The following is an 18,838-nucleotide window of genomic DNA, read 5'->3' as shown; positions in this document are numbered from 1 at the left end:
ATGTTTTCAGGATTAGATGAGTTAAGTCACATCAAGCTAGGCACAGAGTAAGCACGCGATAAATGTTAGTTACCTACTGTGACGATGCAGTGGGAAGCTATATCTGGAGCCAGCAGTTCTTCTTGTGAGAAGTTTTTTCTATGAAGATAATTAAAAAGATGTGCCAAAACGTGTGCACACGGGTATTGAGATGCATAGAAAAATTGGAAATCACTTAGAAGTCTAACAATATGGGGCTGGTTAAACATTATGTCTAGACTGAGAAGAAGAATAAATGTGATAGATGTCCATTTACAGGCGTGAAAAAATGTTTGTTATAAGTAAAAGTAGGTGGCTATAAAACAACATAAAATATCGTGTGTGTGTGTGTGTGTGTGTGTGTGTGTGTGTGTGTATAAAAGAGAGAGAGAGAATATATAGAATACTTACAACAAAAGTCTGGAAAATGTCTACCAAAATGTCATCAATGGTTATCTCTTGGTGATAGGATTAAGGTGGGTTTTTTTCCCTTGTTACTATTTTCTAATTTTCAGCAATGAATCTGTGTCATGAACATAATAGAACTATGCAGGAAAGAATCTTGGGTGCGGCATATTACAAATCATAATGGGGATAAAACTGAACTTAGATTGGGAGTTTGGCCCTTGGATTTTTTTTTTATTATTATTATTTTTTGCCTCTAATATCTGCTTTCTGCTTTTAGCCTGTGACCTCATAACTTGCTGTAATGATTACGATCTCTTAGTCACTGTCTTGGGAAATGGGCTATTATCTCATTGTAAGGGGACCAGGGATTTTAATGATTCCATTTTAAGAAAGTGTAGTCGGCTTTCCATGGGCTCCCCATCCATGGATTTAACCTATTGTGGATGGAAAATATTTGGAAAATAAAAAAAGGTCACACCTGTACTGAACACATACAGACTTTTTTCTTTTCGTTTTCTCTAAACAATATAGCATAACAACTGTTTACATAGCAGTTACATTGTATTTGGTATTAGAAGTAATCTAGAGATGATTTAAAGCATATGAGTAGATGTATGTAGCTTATGTGCAAATAATTAAGGACTCAAGCATCCGTGGGTTTTGGTGTCCATGGGGGTTCCTGGCACCAGTCCCCCTTGGATACCAAGGGACAACGATACTGGAAAGTGAGGAGAAAAACAGCGGCGAGCCCTGGCTATGACTTTGGTTGGGTTTGAGAAAAGACTAGAAGTGTGCTACTAAACTGGTTTGACTCCAGTGTAAGATTGCTTTCAGGGAAGCAGATGGTTAACACACTCGGAAGGTGCTTGAGCTTGACTTCAGGAACTGGGTGGTGGCACTGACTGGGAGTGCCGCTTCTTTGGAGGCTGGAGGCTGATTGGCCCAGGCGTGCAGCCAGCCATTGCCTGTGTTCAGGAAGCAGCTCTGAGCTGTCCTAGTGGCTGGGCAGCTTCACAGGTATCCCCAGCCCCTCCCAGTCAGACCCCACAGGAAAACTTGGCTCTCAGTAAGTTACCGCTCTCCTTAAAGGACAGAGTGGACTTTTCGTGTCCAGCTGTAAGGAAACAAGATGGTCCTTAAAACCGAAGAAGAGGATGGTGAGTCACAGCTGCCGCCCCCAGCCGGGACTACGCAGCTTGGGGTATATGGAGTGGAGTTTTCCGTATCTCTTTTGATTAGTATGTGAAATCCTCTGAGGATAGTTTACTGAGCCTTTTGGGGAGGAGTTAAGGACCAACCTAGAGTCTGGTTTTTATCTTACTGTTTTCAGGAGAAAGACTGCATAGTCTCTTAGTAGTTAGGAAGCTGAGGCTCTCTTGGGGGGGGGGGGGGGGTGGGTGTGTGGGTGTGTGTGTGTGTGTGTGTGTGTGTGTGTGTGTGTGTGTAAGGTAACTCAGTGTTTTTAAACCAAAGAGGTTCCCCTCCAATCTTTGCTTCCGTTAGAGTTCTGCGTTGGGTGTTTCTTGGTAGGTTCCACTTCATACTTGTTGACTGTATCTACTTCCTGTATCGAAATAACAGTTGGTCAGAACTTCTGGGAATTCCACAGATATCCAGAAAGAATCTGATGCTGAAAAGTAAAGACAATAGAGATCAGATTGAAAGAACCAGTGAGATTCGGGATAAATAATACTTGTTTTATTAAATAAAATGTATCTAAGGGAAAAGACAATTAATGTGGTCTTCTCCCTTTGGTTGTTAGGTGAGGACTGTTTGAAGCCTGGGAGGACAGGGTCTGTAGAACTTCCTTCATCTGCTCCACACCCGTACTGTAAACAGTGGAGCTATGAGTAATGGGATGACGAGTTGTGGCTTCTAAATCCCAAGAGATTCTGCTGAAGAGCTGTGTCTTAAAGCCCTGGGTCAGCACAGGAGTTGTGTTTGTGGACATGTGTGTGTTTTATTGTATTTTATTGTGCCACGTTTATCAGATGGTGATGTTGTAATGCTGTAAGACAAAATAGTAAAATGTGTACTGCTTTGTAGCTGGTAATGTATGATATATTTAAATTTGGAATAAATATTTGGCTGTGTTTCAAAGTGGATTTTGTGAAAGTTGTAATAAAATTTGGGGGTCCTCTTTAGGCTTTTCCCACTCTGGTTCACTATAAAGCACATATTTTAAAGCCCCACCTCTAAGTGCAAATGATCCTGGACAGTGTCCACGGGCAACACTGAAAACTGTAGCACGCGTCGGGGACGCTGGGAGGGAAGCACGCACAGGTATCCATAACGATACTTCTGTATCTGAAGAGGGGACAATAGCGAGGGGCAGTGCCAGGCCAGGACTGAACTGCCTGATTGGTGCTTTTGTAACTGAAAGGTGAGTCCACACTAGCCAAGGTCTAGTTCCAAAGGGAACACTTTTGAGAGTGGGAGAGGACGCTAGTGACTATGCTGGGACAGCGGGAGTGAGCGGGGCCTGGCCGTGGTCCCTCATGCTTACTGGCTGCTGGTTACTCTGGGTGAGCCTAGCTTCAGACCCACCGGAGGTGCAGTGTAATAGTCACTTTTTATCCTGGAGGCTTTAAAAGTCAACATAAACTACCCTATTCAACAGTGGGAGTGAGGGGGGCGGGGCATGGGGTTAGGGACCGGGAGCTTAGAGGTCGAATTACTGAACAGCTTTGCTTTGACCAAGTAACCTTAAAGAACTGGTGCTTCTCTGCTTCCCTCACCCCCTCCCATGGCATTTCCTTGTGTTGTCACCTGGGACTGAAGGCAGCGTTGCCCTTTAAACCACCGCTAAAATAGATGCCCTTAGACATTGCCATGAGAGACAGAGTGGCATTTAGGTAGGTGTAAAAGGAGGGGAACAAATGGAGTTTCCTCTGGCAGGTCCCTGAAATCCCAGGAGAGGGCAGAAGTTAAGAGTTGGTTATGCTTTCCACAGAGCTGCTTTTAACTAGACTTAATGCCCTAAAGAACACGCCTAAGAAAGGGTATGTGGGGGTTTTTGAAAATATTCTTTAAAGAAGTCAGACTCTTCTGCTATATTAATCTCAAACCCACAATTTTTAGGTTAAAAATATTGCTTTCTGGCTGGGTGCAATGGCTCATGCCAGTAATCCCAGCACTTTGGGAGGCCAAGGCAGGCGGATCACCTGAAGTCAGGAGTTCGAGACCAACCTAGCCAACATGGTGAAACTGTGTCTCTACTAAAAGTACAAAAATTAGCCGAGTGTGGTGACAGGAGCCTGTAATACCAGCTCCTTGGAGGCTGAGGCAGGAGAATAGCTTGAACCCGGGAGGCCGAGGTTACAGTGAGCTAAAATCATACCACTGCACTCCAGCCTGGGTGACAGAGTGAGACTTTGTCTCCAAAAAAAAAAAAAAAAAAGTGCTTTCTGCCTTTCTTACCTGGTACACTGGTACATACATCAGTTTTCATTCTGTATATGTGTGTTAGTGAGAATTAACCAGTGTAATTAATTGGGCACTATTTTCTTAACTACCATAAATTACTATTATTTTTAACTATTTAATCTTGTTAATGGCTAGTCCCCCTTGATTTGCCTTTTTTTTTTTTTTTTTTTTTGAGACAAGAGTCTCGCTCTGTGGCCCAGGCTGGAGTGTAGTGGTGCACTCTTGGCTCACTGCAACCTCTGCCTCCCAGGTTCAAGCGATTCTCCTGCCTCAGCCTCCTGAGTAGCTGGGACTGCAGGTGCACGCCACCACACCCGGCTAATTTTTGTATTTTTTGTAGAGACGAGGTTTTGCCATGTTGGCCAGGCTTGTCCTGAACTCCTGACCTCATGTGATCCACCCACCTCGGCCTCCCAAAGTGCTGGGATTATAGGTGTGAGCCACTGTGCCCAGCCTTGATTTGCCTTTGAACCCTCTCTTTGGCATCTCTTTGGGATAGAATCCAAAATCTTTGGTGTGGGACCTGAGACCCTTCATAGGCAGATGCTAAGCCCCTTTCCTGGTGGCAGTTCAGGCCTGCTGTGTCCTGGGCCCTGCCCTGTGGTGTGCCCATTGTTGCTGGCCTCCGTCACTCCCATACGCTTTATCTTGCTTGGTATACACCATTCTCTCTTCCTTCTGGGGAATCCATTGGTCCTTCAAGTTCTGGCTCATAGGCTGGCCCCTCTGAAGCCTCTTGGCATTGCCTGGAATTCTGTGAGTACTTGCCGCACTTGGCCGCTGTGGCGGGGTGTGCTGCTGCTACGGGCTTACATGGCTCTCCCCGCTGGCCTTCACTTTCTGTGCAGGCCAGGGACTGGAGCTGTTTAAATCCTAGCTCCAAGCACAGGCTGCGTCTATGGCAGACGCTCAGTGAACACTGAGCTGAAGTGAATCTGTGTATTTCAGCAGGAGAAAAATGAGAGCTGAGGATGCAGCCGGTGACCCGAGTGTGAATTGGGCTCTGTGAGTAGTGTACCTGAGGTAGATTATTTGTACTCAGTGAGTCTTTATCTTACCTGTAAACTGATGAGAACAGTTTATTGTCAGGAAATAAGCAGAGTTACAGTTGCACTTTGTTGAAAAGTTAAAAAAAGTGGAAATGAGAAAATGTTTTAAGCTGTAAGATAGCATGTGTGTATAAACTAGTATTATTTGTAGGAAACTATGCCAAATAGAATAAAGTATAGGCTTCCTCAGTGGGACACTGGATTTTCAGATTGCATCTAAAATGTTGTCCTTGATGAACTTTCCACGTTATCCCTTTTTTTTTTTTTTTTTTTTTTTTAAGATGGAGTCTTACTCTGTTGCCAGGCTGGAGTGCAGTGGTGTGATCTTGGTTCACTGCAACCTCTGCCTCCCAGGTTCAAGCGATTCTCCTGCCTCAGCCTCCCGAGTAGCTGGGACTACAGGAACGTGCCACCACGTCCGGCTAATTTTTGTATTTTTAGTAGAGACAGAGTTTCACCATGTTGGCCAGGATGGCCTCTATCTCTTGACCTCATGGTCCACCCGCCTCGGCCTCCCAAAGTGCTGGGATTACAGGCGTGAGCCACCACACCCAGCAGTTATCCCATGTTTTAATGTGTGCCATGGGATTGTGGTAGTCTCTAGTTGGACAAGTTGCTTAGGTTGAGGTGTTTGCAGGAAGACCTGAGGTGCTATAACTATCAATTCGCATCCTTCTAGATATTTCTCACTCCCTTCCTTATGGATTTTGTATTTTGCAGAATCAAAAATGGTTACATCTTTATTTTTAAGCAGGAGCATGTTTGGCATTGTACAAAGCATACATCATAGCAAGAAACCTGTATCACCATCTGCTGTGACAAGTTTTGAAGAGGATTCACTCTGGTTTGAATTTTATAGGCTTTCCTGTTGAGTACACCAGAGATGAATGCTCATGGTATTATACAGAGGATTAGAACTGCACTTTCTTCTTAATGAAGGTGAATAGAAACAAGGGCTTGGATTCTGCCCCTTTGAAGAAAGCTGACCCTTACCCATTGTCTGAGTCTTTCTGTAGCCTCTCAAGTCCTCTCTTCATTATGGAATATGAAAGCACAGGACTGGCTGTGGGGGGTCAAGACCCAAAGTCTGATTAGACAGGAGGGAATGTGGAAGGCAGCAGGTGGAATTTTCTAAGAAGTCAGTATCGGTGGAGAGAAAAGGCAGGTTATCATAGGTCTTGGTAGGCACAGGTCTGGGCACTAAGAGCCTTTATTAGCCTGCAGTGTGGTCAGCCGAAGGGAGGACAGAGTCAGGGGCCGTAGATGCAGATAGGAGGCAGAGTTGGTGCAGGAGTGGCCCTAGGAAACAGGAGAGATTCCCGTTTTCATCCACCCCTCCCTGTGCTTCAGGAGGGTTCGCGGGAACATGTGTGGCTGCAGGCTGACAGAACCTGCAAGCAGGTTACTGCTGGTTAAATCAGAGATGGAGGGCTAGACCTTCTGGAAATTTTTAATAGTATCCATCTCTCATTTTTCCCTTGGATCTTGACAATCCTGCAAAGGCAACTTTACTGAATTTACAGTGTTCTTGTCTCTGCCTTTCTTTCTGTTTTCAGCCCAGCTGAGATTTCCTTTTTAGAAAAGGACTCTTTAAAACTGCCACCATCTTCTCCTGTTTACCTTCTGAAGAACTTCAACTTATGGGGAATTCCTGTGGGTTTTGTGTTACATCTGGAGCCATTAAGTAACTAACTGGGACAGAGTCACTAACAGTTGTGTAATCACAGACTCTTAAAGCCATGAGGTGCCTTAGAAGTTACCTAGTCTAGCCCTGGTCAGTTCAGTAAATGAAAGCCATTGCTGTGGCTCCTGGGAAGGACTCTGAAAACTGAGCCCAAATCAGCCAGGATTTTAAGTTTTAACAGCCACTGTTGAGTTTTGATGATCTCATGCCTTCATATATTCCTAGTTACCTTTTTGTTTTTCTCCTGACTACATGATGTGTTTGATTCAGTAGACCTAGGTAATACACTAGGGGAAAAATGGAGACAGAAAAGTCACATTCTGCTGTCCTGTAGATCAGCTGGTATGTGAGGACTCGCCCAGACACATTCATTTCTTCCTTAAGAAAATAATTTCGTGCCGAGCGCAGTGGCTCACACCTGTAATCCCAGCACTTTGGGAGGCCGAGGCGGGCGGATCACAAGGTCAGGAGATCGAGACCTTCCTGGCTAACATGGTGAAACCCATCTCTACTAAAAATACAAAAAATAAGCTGGGCGAGGTGGCGGGCGCCTGTAGTCCCAGCTACTCGGGAGGCTGAGACAGAGAATCACTTAAACCCGGGAGGCGGAGCTTGCAGTGAGCCGAGGTCATGCCACTGCACTCCAGCCTGGGCGACAGCGAGACTCCATCTCAAAAAAAACAACAAAAAAAGAAAATAGGCCGGGCGCGGTGGCTCAAGCCTGTAATCCCAGCACTTTGGGAGGCCGAGACGGGCGAATCACGAGGTCAGGAGATCGAGACCATCCTGGCTAACACGGTGAAACCCCGTCTCTACTAAAAAATACAAAAACTAGCCGGGCGAGGTGGCGGGCGCCTGTAGTCCCAGCTACTCGGGAGGCTGAGGCAGGAGAATGGCGTAAACCCGGGAGGCGGAGCTTGCAGTGAGCTGAGATCCGGCCACTGTACTCCAGCCTGGACGACAGAGCCAGACTCCGTCTCAAAAAAAAAAAAGAAAATAATTTCGTAACTTGTATCATGTTCTTCCATCCTCTACAGAGGAATCGTGGAAGCTCAACTTCTGACCTAAAAAAAGATGCAGTGAATTTCTTTTTTTTTTTTTTTTTTTTTTGAGACGGAGTCTCACGCTGTTGCCCAGGCTGGAGTGCAGTGGCACTATCTCGGCTCACTGCAAGCTCCGCCTCCCAGGTTCCCGCCATTCTCCTGCCTCAGCCTCCTGAGTAGCTGGGACTACAGGCGCCCGCCACCGCGCCCGGCTAATTTTTTGTATTTTTAGTAGAGACAGGGTTTCACTGTGGTCTCGATCTCCTGACCTTGTGATCCGCCCGCCTCGGCCTCCCAAAGTGCTGGGATTACAGGCTTGAGCCACCGCGCCCGGCCGAATTTCTTTTTTTGAGTCAGTGACTGTTTTTTTTTTTTTTTGAGATGGAGTCTCGCTCTGTCGCTCAGGCTGGAGTGCAGTGGTGCGATCTTGGCTCACTGAAAGCTCTGCCTCCCGGGTTCACACAATTCTTCTGCCTCAGCCTCCAGAATAACTGGGACTACAGGCGCCCGCCACCACACGCAGCTAATTTTTTTTTTTGTATTTTTGGTAGAGATGAGGTTTCACTGTGTTAGCCAGGATGGTCTCGATGTCCTGACCTCATGATCCGCCCGCCTCGGCCTCCCAAAGAAAGTGCTGGGATTACAGGCGTGAGCCACCGCACCCGGCCTACTCAGTGACTATTGACGCCTTTCCTTCTGGTGTCTAAAGCCTCTTTCCTTTGTATTTTCTGTGAAGAGTCAGGATTCTGAGTCGCAGAATTCAAACGAGAGACCACATATGAAATCACAGCAGAATGGGTGTAGTTACGACAGGCACCTCATGGGCGTTAGAACAGCATCCAAGGATGTTTCTTCTATAATAGAAATGTTGGGCCAGTCTGAGCAAATGGTAAGTGGCTGGGGGCATTTCTGTATTTTCTTTGAATAAAAACTTCAACATCAAATTTTGGGTTAGTTGTGGATCCAGATACACAGATAGGCAGAAAAGGAAGAGTCCAAGCCTCCCCCACTCTCCTTCCACAGTCCTTGCTTTGAAAGGTGATTCCTGCTAGCAGTTTCAGGTACGTCCTTCTCAGAAGCTCCCTGTGTATTTAGCAAGCATAGGTGTTACTTGTGAGAAGGTGTTCTGTGCCATCCTGTTTCACCAGATGTGTCTTAGAGATCTTTTCATATTGGCATTTACAAATCACCTCATTCTTTTAAATTACCAAATAGTGCTTAGGTAGTTTAAAATTTTTGGAATTTGGGGCGCATAGCCATTCTTAAATGGAATTTAAGAATCAAATTCCTAAGTTTGATTCAAATCAAATCAAAAGGTATGTGCTGTTTATGTTTTGCTCGTGCCAAAGGTCGCACCAGTTTACACTCTCCCAGCAGCACGGGAGACTACCTGTGTAGCCCACTCCTCTGACAGTATTTTGTGTCATCTGGCATTCTGATTCCTGCCAGACTAATGGAAAATGGTATGTTATTCGTGTTTTAATTTGCATTAAACACATAGTGACTGTGAGCATCTTTTTCTGTGTGACCATTTGTATTTCTCTTTTTGTAATCTGCCTTTTATATCCTTTGTTCATTGTATTCATCTTTGTTTTACTAATTTTTATGCTGCTTTCTTTGTGACTTAAAGAAGTTAACCCTAGCCAGGTGTGGTGGCACACGCCTACAGTCCCAGCTATTCTGGAGGCTGAGATGGGAGTATCGCTTGAGGCCAGGAGTCTGAGGCTGCAGTGAGCTATGATCACACCACTGCACTCCAGCCTGGGTACAGAGTGAGACCTTCTCTCTAAAAATAATAAGTTAATTAATTTTTTTAAAAGATATTAACCCTTTGTCGTATGTTTTGTGAATTTATTGTCTTAGTTGTTTACCTTTTGGCTTATGGGATATTATTTTTCACTCAGAAGCTTTTCATTTTCATGTCGCAAATGAACAGACTCACCAATATTATGACTATATTAATTCATGCTCTATTCTAGAATTATTCAGGTTTTATTTTACATTAACATCTTTGATTAAGCTAGAATTCATTTCAGCTTAGTTTTGTCCCAAATGGCTGGCTGGCTATTTATTTGCCCAGCACCCTTGACTGAATAATCCTATTTTTCTTTACCGATTCAAAGTGCTACCTGTGTGTTTCACTATTTCTTGAGTTTGTTTTCTGGTCTTTTTCTTCTCCTGCAGTTTCAATTACCGAAGCCTCACATGCTTTAATCTCTGGTAGCTGCACCCTCACATTACCCTTTCTCCCCTTCATGTTTTTCTGACTATCCTCATATATATGTTTTCCCATGTGAAGTTTAATATCCTTTTTATTATACTTCTGTAAACATCATGTTGGTAATGTAAATAATTTTTTTTGAGACAGAGTTTCACTGTCATTGCCCAGGCTGGAGTGCAATGGCACGGTCTTGGCTCACTGCAACCTCTGCGTCCTGGGTTCAAGTGATTCTTCTGCCTCAGCCTCCCAAGTAGCTGGGATTACAGGCATGTGCCACCACACCCGGCTAATTTTGTAGTTTTAGTAGAGATGGGGTTTCACCATGTTGGTCAGGCTGGTCTTGAACTCCTGACCTCAGGTGATCTGCCCACCTCGACCTCCCAAAGTGTTGGAATTACAGGCATGAGCCACCACGCCTGGCGTAAATAATATTTTTAAACATCGTGGTATATGTACGAGAACTTTCATTATTGGGGTCTTTCTACCTTTGCTCAGGTCCCCTTTGTTTTCCGTGTTTCTTTTTCCTGTCTAGGGAGGCTGGCCCTGCTGCAGGAGCCAGCCTGGCCTGGGGAGGAGTTACCAGTGTTTGGGGTAAAATAGAGTTTGTCCAGAGAAACCAACTATATCTTGCCATCTAGAGGTGGGCATCCGTTTGTCATGGAGGGAGGCCATAGGACACCTTCGTGATATCAGGGACTCACTGCTCTTTTCACGGGTCAGCACCTCTTGAGCTAGTTCTGGAGCAGGTGTGCTGACCTGGATCTCAAAGGTGCAGAGCTTGGCCTGCCTTCTGCTCCTCCTCTTTGCTCTCCTTGGCTGCCCCTGCCACAGGTCTCGACCTCTTTCTTCCTCCTAAAGTTCTGCCCGCTGCATGGGCAGGAGATAGGGGGCAGTCCAAGAGCAGCCTCATGACAGCAGCCGAGATGGAGAAGAAGCCTGCCCTCCTAGCACACTGAGTTGGCACTGGAAGAATGCACTGGCCAGGAGGCTCGGGCCGGCCGTGCCTGTACCAGCCTCGCCCTGCTGGTAGGTGGAGGCAGGGGGCCAGTACCACGGGCCTGCCCGTGACTTGGAAGGCTGGTGCCCTCATCAGTTCCTTCTTACACTTCTCCCAAACTTTTGCACACCCGGACTCTGGGAAACTCTGATAAGGGTGATGTCTGGAACAGGGAGCCAGTTTGTTCCTATTCTGAGGTGAAGGTAGAAATGACCTCCCTCTCAAGAGATCTTCAGGCCCTTCTCAGAGCAGGAACAGATGCCAGTTTTTGCTTCTTTGAACAAGAATTTTATGCTCTTAGCGTTTACTAAAGAATAATGAGACATTTTTAAGTATAGGGAGTGGAACAGAGTTTAAAGAAAAAAATCAAATAACTCCAGGCCTCTGTTTTCATGGGACACAGAAGGAGGAGAGATTGAGAATCCTGACTCGCCTAAGAGCTTTATGCTTATCATGTCTGTGGTGCTTGGAGCCTGTGGCCCAGGTGATTTGGGGTTTGGGGACGCCTCATGGGCAGAGAGGACCTTTGAGCAGCATTGTGAATTCGTGGGTTTGGGATGCTGATGAAACTGTTGAGATTTGAATGTATTCCTCGTGCCTCATTTTCCGCTTTAGAAATAAAGCGATTGGTGCACATTTCCCTTGCACACTTGTCAGAGGGTCGCTTTCTGGTTCCAGCTGTCCTTGCACCTGAGACACAGAACTGGAGAGAGGATGGGAAGTCAGTAGCGGTTTGGGGAATTAGTGCTGGATAAGGATGGTAGTTGAAGCTGTGAGCTGGAGTAGGGCGAGGAAATACTTCTTTGCTACCATTTCTGAATGGAAGTGCAGACCGCGGTGCAGTGAAGACTACTGCAAAGCTTCCAGTTCCTTTTCTTTCTCATGGCGCCTAGCTGCCGCTTCTTGCTCTTCCAGGAGAATTTCTTTCTTTATCTCTTGTCCCAACTCAACAACAGAATAGAATTCAGCTGTCTCAGTGTCAAATTCAAAGGCACCACAGTCTGCCTGGAGCTTGCTTTTCCAGGCTCTGTCCCTTGTGCCGCCCTTTCCACCTCTGTCTGGACTGCCCTCTCCCAGGCTCTCGCGTGGAGCCGTCTTGGACTAACCGGGGCCCTGCTCTTCTCTGACCCCCACTCTGCATAGCGCCTTGCAGACAGCATTTATTTGGCATTTACGGGCTGCCCGTTTCTTTTTTCTTTAAAAAGAATAGTAACACATGAGCTCTTTGAGGGCCGAAACCATGTCTTTCCAGCATTGTGTCTTCCACAGTAACTGACAGGGGGCCTCGTTTCCATGCAGTGAACTTTTAAAAAAATTGTTGAATTATGAGTCTGAGAAATTATTTTTTAAAACGTTCGTTTTCTCTGTTGGGATTCCTGAGATGCCTGTTCTGTGACCAGTCGTTTCCTGTGATTCTCTCTGATGGCTGTGGTTTGTTTTATAAGCTGGATTGTGCAGAGTATATATTGTGGCATCTGTTTTCTTCAGATATGAGGAGGGCCACACTGCACACTTCTTGGTTGCAGCTTTTTTTGTAACTTCTTTGTGGGCTGACATCCTTTTCTCATGTTGTCTGTGCCTAGAATTAACTGAAAGTGCAGGTTTTTGCCACCTGCAGTCTCTGGCCTGGGTCAAGCTAAAGCCTTTGCCTAGGTTCACACACTGCAGGTAAACCCCGGCTGTGATCCACTCTGTCGGCGTAGTGGAAGCTGGCCGTGTTAAAGGGAGAGCCATAGTGAGCCTGGCACATGATGACTGAGCCTTCTGTAGAGAGTGACGGGTCAGAACTCACCTGCTGGGCTCTTTCAGTCCCCGAAGAGATTGTGTATGTGTGTATGTGTATCTGTGTAAAAACCAGTGATGTCACCTCAAAATAAGACAGCCCTTAGGACTATGAAAAGTGCTATGAGAATATTTACAGTACAAGATATTACTGAAAAGCAAGAGCTTAATTCCACATACATGTGAAATCCCTGAGAAACATGGTAGTAGATAACCAGCGTGGATAGTCCAGGCTGTCTTCTCCGAGTGTGTTTGTATCATGTAATTTATCACCTGGTTATTTACCAAGTGATAAAGAAGGTCATCAGGTGATGGTTAATACGTGTGAACTGAGCAGGGAGCATGGCTAGAGGAATCGGAGTTCTCCCTGTAGGAGGTAAGACTCGATGGATGGCGAGGATGAGCTTCTGAACAAGAAGAAGGAAGCAAAGAGACATAACTGAGCACTCTGGTGGATCCAGGGAAAGTGGAGTCTTCCTTGGACCAGGAGGAGAGGTGGGATGGCTTACTAGACAGCGAGCAGGAGGAAGACGGGGGCCCAGGGACATGTTGCACTGGGACTCTCAATCTACATTTTGTAGAATTTTAGAATTTGTTTTTCATGGACTTAGTATGATTCTTTTAAATGAGTACTACTCTCTTGACACTAAAAGAAAATTGTCCACACTATGGCTGTTTCTTAAAAGACAGGCTGCAACGCAGAGCCAGGGTATTTGGGTCAGGCCTGGTGGCACTGCCTGGTGATGAGGACGTCTGTCCGCATTCCCCAGCCAGCCCAACCCCCATGCATGGCAGTGGAGGCAGGGCTTGCAGAGGGGTGGGTGCCTTCCACGACGATTTCCTAATGGCAGGAGACTGGAAAGGAGGGAGGGTATGGGAGTGTTTTTAGGATTCCCACTCCCTCTCCCATTGTTTATCTAGAGCAATGATTCTTAACCAGGGCAGTTTTGCCCCACGGGGGACATTCAGCAATGCCTGGAGACCTTTTTGGTTGTCACACCTGGTTGTGGGGAAGCGGGATGGGGGTGCTGCTGGCACCTGGTGGGTAGAGGCCAGGGACACAGCTAAGCACCCTGCAATGCACAGGGAAGCCCTGCCACAAAGAGTGACCTGCTCCCTATGCCAGTGACGCCCAGACTGAGGAAGCCCGCTCTAGCACAGTGATTTCCCTTTTACTTTCTAGTTGTTTAAAAAATACCTCCTCCCTTCTTAGTCAAAAGCTGTGTGTGGTCTGCAGTAACCTTGTATTCTGTGTCACTTAGGGGCCTGGGTCTCTGGAGTTCATGGTTTTGGGACTGGGGTCCCAAATCCACATGTTTAACAAACGCCCTTGGTGATTCTCGTGCCCTCTGAGGTTTGAGAGCTGCTATCCTCAGGCTGTAGCCATATTTCTTGTCACCAGCCATCTTGTATTATCATCCCCAAGTTTCACTTGCCTAATATTCCAACTCGATATTAGGCAAGTGTCCTCAAAGGCGACGCAGCAGCCTCTGGTGAAGAAAGAACCATTGGTGGCTGCAAGTGTACTGGGTAGGAGGCGAGTCCTTCTGGGTAAAAAGGCTGGAGTGTCCCTCGTGGAAGTGGAGGGCATGGGATCCCTGGAGGAAGGGAGCAAAGGATACTCCTCCTGAAGCCCCTCCAGGACGGTGCTGGAGCAGTCTGGTCAGTGCCACTGTGCCTGCTGACCTGATGCGGGGCAGTGGGAAGGACTAGGCTTGTGCCTTTAGGGTGACAGAACATCCACCCCCTAATCCAGTGTCTTGTTTATCCGTGCAGTAAGGAGAGGGCATCTGGAGTAAGGCTGGCATTCTTGCAGTGAAAGCAGCATCGGGCTTTTGCTTCTGAGGGAGAGAGGAAAGCAAGTGCAGCCTGTGTGCAAATGCTGGCGGTGCCTCCCCTCCCCCCGGGAGGCCGGGAATGGGGGATAGTAGGAGGGGCTGGCTGTGACTGCATTCATGGAAATGAGCCTGGAGGAGTGGAGCAGCACACACTTGGATCGTCAGCTAGGGCTGCAGCTCTGCGCGTCCATCTCTGCGCTCCGCACCAGCCTTCCCCACCGGGCCCGGCGCCTTTCCACCTGCAGGGCCGGTGCTCTCAGCTTTTGTTTTCTCTGGAAACCTTCTTCTCTGCCCCTGCTGTGCTGGCGCACACATGCTGTCCTTGCTCCGGCTCTCCCTGCACCTACAGCTGTGGGAGCTCCCGGCAGCCTGGGACTGTGGGGTCGCTGCACGGAGCCACCATGGCCTCTGACGCGGAGAGCTGTGACCTGCCGAGGCTTTGATGTTGCTGCCCAGGGCTGGCCAGGACACTGGGGCCGCAGGAGAGGGGACTCACCGTGGGTAAGAGGCTGGTGGATGGCGTGTGGAGCCCCGTCAGCAGATTCCCCTTTATGCGTTGCTGCCTGCCTGCCTCTCCCACCCAGCAGCCAGCAGTAGGAGCTGATGTGTGCGTGGCCGTCTCTCTGCATGTCTGTCCTTTGGGTCTGCATTCTGTGCTCTTCTCTGAGGATTTTTCCACTACACCTTTGGATAGGTATCCAGGCATTCAGTGTAGTTTCTTCTAGGCCTGAGACTTAGAAACACGCCAGTAGTCAATTTCCTTGGTCCAGCTTCCATGAGGTTTGAAATAGGGGGGCAGAAAGCAGAGGGACAGATTCAGGGTGATCTCCCCTCTATGCCCGCCGTCCACGGAGTTTCTGTTTTACTCATTAAGGACTTGGGAACCTTTCCTGGGCATGAGTCGCCCTCTTCCCATCGATACACATAGAAAAGGAGTTGGAATTGTACATCGCATTTAATGCTAGGGGTCCTTGCCAGCTGTCAGACTGAGGGAGAATATTTCAATGTACAGAAAAATCCAGAGCATTACAAAGGGCTAGCAAACAAATAGGTTTTAGGCACTGAGGGTGAAGTGAGAGAGAATTGACTTTCAAGCCACTAAGCCTCTATTTTGGACACGGAAGGGGTGTGGTGGCCCAGCTGTGCAAGCTGGCAGTGGTTGCAGCTGGCAGGCACAGGGAGTGGCAGCTTCGCCCAGGGGACAGGAGCCTGCCCCCTTGGGAGGAGGGGCGAGCAAGCTGATTTGGCTTATTTGGAGGAAGAGGGAACTCCAGGCTTTCCCTGGGGAGTGAAGGAGCACGCCGCTCGGCTCAAGGAGGCTGGGGGTAGAAAATGGTTCTTCCTTGTGGAGCTCTGTGTCCGGTCCCTGGGATCCTTTTGAAACAGCAGTGGAGTGCCAGAAAGAAGCTGCTGGGAAACCCCAGCTATAGATGTTGTCACTGTGAGCTTTTAGAAAAGGTTAAGTTTCTTAAAATGGTTGTTTTCTAGTTTGTATCTTTTATTGAAAGCTGATGTTAACTTTATTTTTCTAAACCAAATTCTTAGGATAAAATTTTGTCACTTAGGTTCTGTTACTACCTTGAAATGCAAACTAAGTCTTTGAGTTCTAGGATTTATTAAATTAAAAGTTTTGATACCTTTTTTGTTTTTTGAGATGGAGTTTTGCTTTTGTTGCCCAGGCTGGAGTGCAATGGCGCGATCTCGGCTCACTGTAACCTCCGCCTCCCAGGTTCAAGCGATTCTCCTGCCTCAGCCTCCCAGGTAGCTGGGATAACAGGCGTGTGCCACCACGCCTGGCTAATTTTGTCTTTTTAAAGTAGAGACCGAGTTTAAACGTGTTGCAGGCTGGTCTCGAACTCCTTACCTCAAGTGATCCACCAGCCTCGGCCTCCCAAAGTGCTGGGATTACAGGTGTGAGCCACTGCACCCAGCCAATACCTTCCTTTTATAAGGTAGTTGAGAAGGACATTCTCATTACATAAGTGAGGAAACTGAGGCTGGAAGAGGTCATTGTTTGCTCCAGGTCACAAAGCAATGAGTGAAAGCCCAGGCAGCATCCCTGAACGTGGGGAGCTGTTAGGCGAGATGTCTCCAAGACTGAGAATAGGACTGAATGGAGTCTTCCCTAAAAATCCAGAATGTGGTAATAAAAATCTTTTTTTTTTTTTGAGATGGAGTCTTTCTGTCGCCCAGGCTGGAGTGCAGTGGCATGATCTCGGCTCACTGCAGCCTCCACCTCCCGGGTTCACATCATTCTCCTGCCTCAGCCTCCTGAGTAGCTGGGACTACAGGCACTGCCACCACACCTGACTAACTTTTTATATTTTTAGTAGAGGCAGGGTTTCACTGTGTTAGCCAGGATGGTCTCGATCTCCTGACCTCATGATCCACCCGCCTCAGCCTCCCAAAGTGCTGGGATTACAGGCGTGAGCCACCATGCCTGGCCTTTAAAAATCTTTAATAGACTTACTGTTAGTGGGGAAACTGGGTAGTTTTTGCATGGAGGGAATTTAAATTAGAATAGTCTAAATACTCATATCGGCAATTTGCTAGAAGGCACCTCTGCCTTTATGTTGAATACCATTTCTGCTAGCTGCTTGCTAATTTAACTCTTTTTGGTCCTGGGTAGTGTGTATAAATTTTATTTTTATTTATATTTTTTGAGACGGAGTTTTGCTCTGTCACCTGAGCTGGAGTTCAATGGCGCCATCTCAGCTCACTGCAACCTCCGCCTCCCAAAGTCAAGCGATTTTCCTGCCCCAGCCTCCCGAGTAGCTGGAACTACAGGTGCATGCCACCATGCTGGCTAATTTTTGTATTTTTAGTAGAGACAGGGTGTCACCATGTTGGCCAGGCTGGTCTCGAACTCCTGACCTCAGGTGATCCAGCTGCCTCGGCCTCCCACAGTGCTAGGATTCCAGGTGTGAGCCACTGCGCCCAGCTGTAAATTCTTTTAAAAATCTCTTAGGCTGCAAGTTGATGGTGAGATATTTATTGTAAAATACACTACACAAAAGTCAAATCATAGTTTCTTGGGAAAGGGACTAAGGTAAGCAGACAGGGAAGTTAGAATATTGCTGTGAAATTTTTGTTTATTTTATATTTTTATTTTTTTGAGAGAGGGTCTTACTCTGTCACCCAGGCTGGATGCAGTGGTACAATCTGGGCTCACTGCAACCTCCACATTCCAGGGCTTACGCGATCCTTGCACCTCAGCCTCCTAAGTAGCTGGGACTACAAGTGCGTGCCACTATACCTGGCTAACTTTTGTATTTTTTGTAGAGATGGGGTTTTGCCGTGTCACCCAGGCTGGTCTCAAACTCCTGAGCTCAAGCCATCTCCCTCCCTCAGCCTCTCAAAGTGCTGGGGATGGCCAGGCACAATGGCTCACGTCTGTACTTCCAGCACTCTGGGAGGCTGAGGCAGATTGATCCCCTGAGGTCAGGAGTTTGAGACCAGCCTGACCAACATGATGAAACCCCGTCTCTACTAAAAATACAAAAATTAGCTGGGCGTGGTGACGGGGGCCTATAGTTCCAGCTACTGGGGAGGCTGAGGCAAGAAAATTGTATAAACCTGGGAGGCAGAGGTTGCAGTGAGCTGAGATTGCGCCAGTGCACTCCAGCCTGGACGACAGAGCACGACTCCATCTCAAAATAAAAAAAAAACAAACGAAAAACCAAAAAATAAAATCAAACTGTTGGGGGTATTATAGGCATGAGCCACCATGCCAGGCCTTTATTTTTAATGGTGGTAAAATACATGTAACAAAAAATGTACCATCTTCAGCATGTTAAGTTCAGTAGTACATTCATACGTTCACATTATTGTGCAACCCAATCTCTAGAACTTTATCATCATGCAAAACTGAAACCCAGCATTAAACCCTCACTCTCCCATTCCCCCTCTCCCCAGCCCCAGGCAGTATCCATCCCACTGTCTGTCTCTATGGTAGTTTGACTACTCCAGGGGCCTCTTATCAGTGCAGTCCTTCAGTATTTGCCCTTTTGTGACTGGTTTAATGTCCTCCAGGTTCATCCATGTTGTAGCATACATTAGAATTTCCTTCCTTTTTAAGGTACTGAGTTTGAAAAGTGTTACTGTTTCTGACTCAGTGGGTGGGAAACTTAATTGGTTTCCCAAAGTAGATAGACTGTGTGAAGGTGTGAACTCTTCAGTGTATTGTTGGCAGAAAGTGTCACCTGGGCCTCCTGCTCTAGTCACTCCCCTTTGCTACATCCATCTTTCTTCCTCCCCTGATTCTAACAGTTATCCTGAGGACTGTCCCGAAATTTCCGGCTTCCAGTAAAACCCTAGTATCATTACAACTGTTACATCCCTCTTCTGTTACATTTTACCTGAAAGATACACT

General features: G+C 46.9%; 1 protein-coding gene across 3 annotated transcripts in view; it reads left to right on the top strand.

Annotated features, from left to right (window-relative positions):
- Window positions 1-18,838, top strand: part of CYTH1 (cytohesin 1) — a 106,429-nt gene that overhangs the window by 44,219 nt on the left and 43,372 nt on the right. Inside the window, exon 1 of one of the 3 annotated variants that reach the window (XM_065532093.1) lies at window positions 1,492-1,583. The exons of 1 other annotated variant lie outside the window; for it this stretch is intronic. In XM_065532093.1, the coding sequence (XP_065388165.1) occupies window positions 1,556-1,583 (28 nt within the window). In that variant the 5' untranslated portion in view covers window positions 1,492-1,555. Of the gene's footprint in view, window positions 1-1,491; window positions 1,584-14,613; window positions 14,968-18,838 lie in introns of those variants that run through there. One more of the 3 variants, XM_065532096.1, reaches the window with a different exon arrangement.

The sequence above is a fragment of the Macaca fascicularis genome, chromosome 16 (assembly GCF_037993035.2).
Source record: "Macaca fascicularis isolate 582-1 chromosome 16, T2T-MFA8v1.1".
NCBI classification, from domain to species: domain Eukaryota; kingdom Metazoa; phylum Chordata; class Mammalia; order Primates; family Cercopithecidae; genus Macaca; species Macaca fascicularis.
This window is presented reverse-complemented; position numbering and strand designations above follow the sequence as displayed.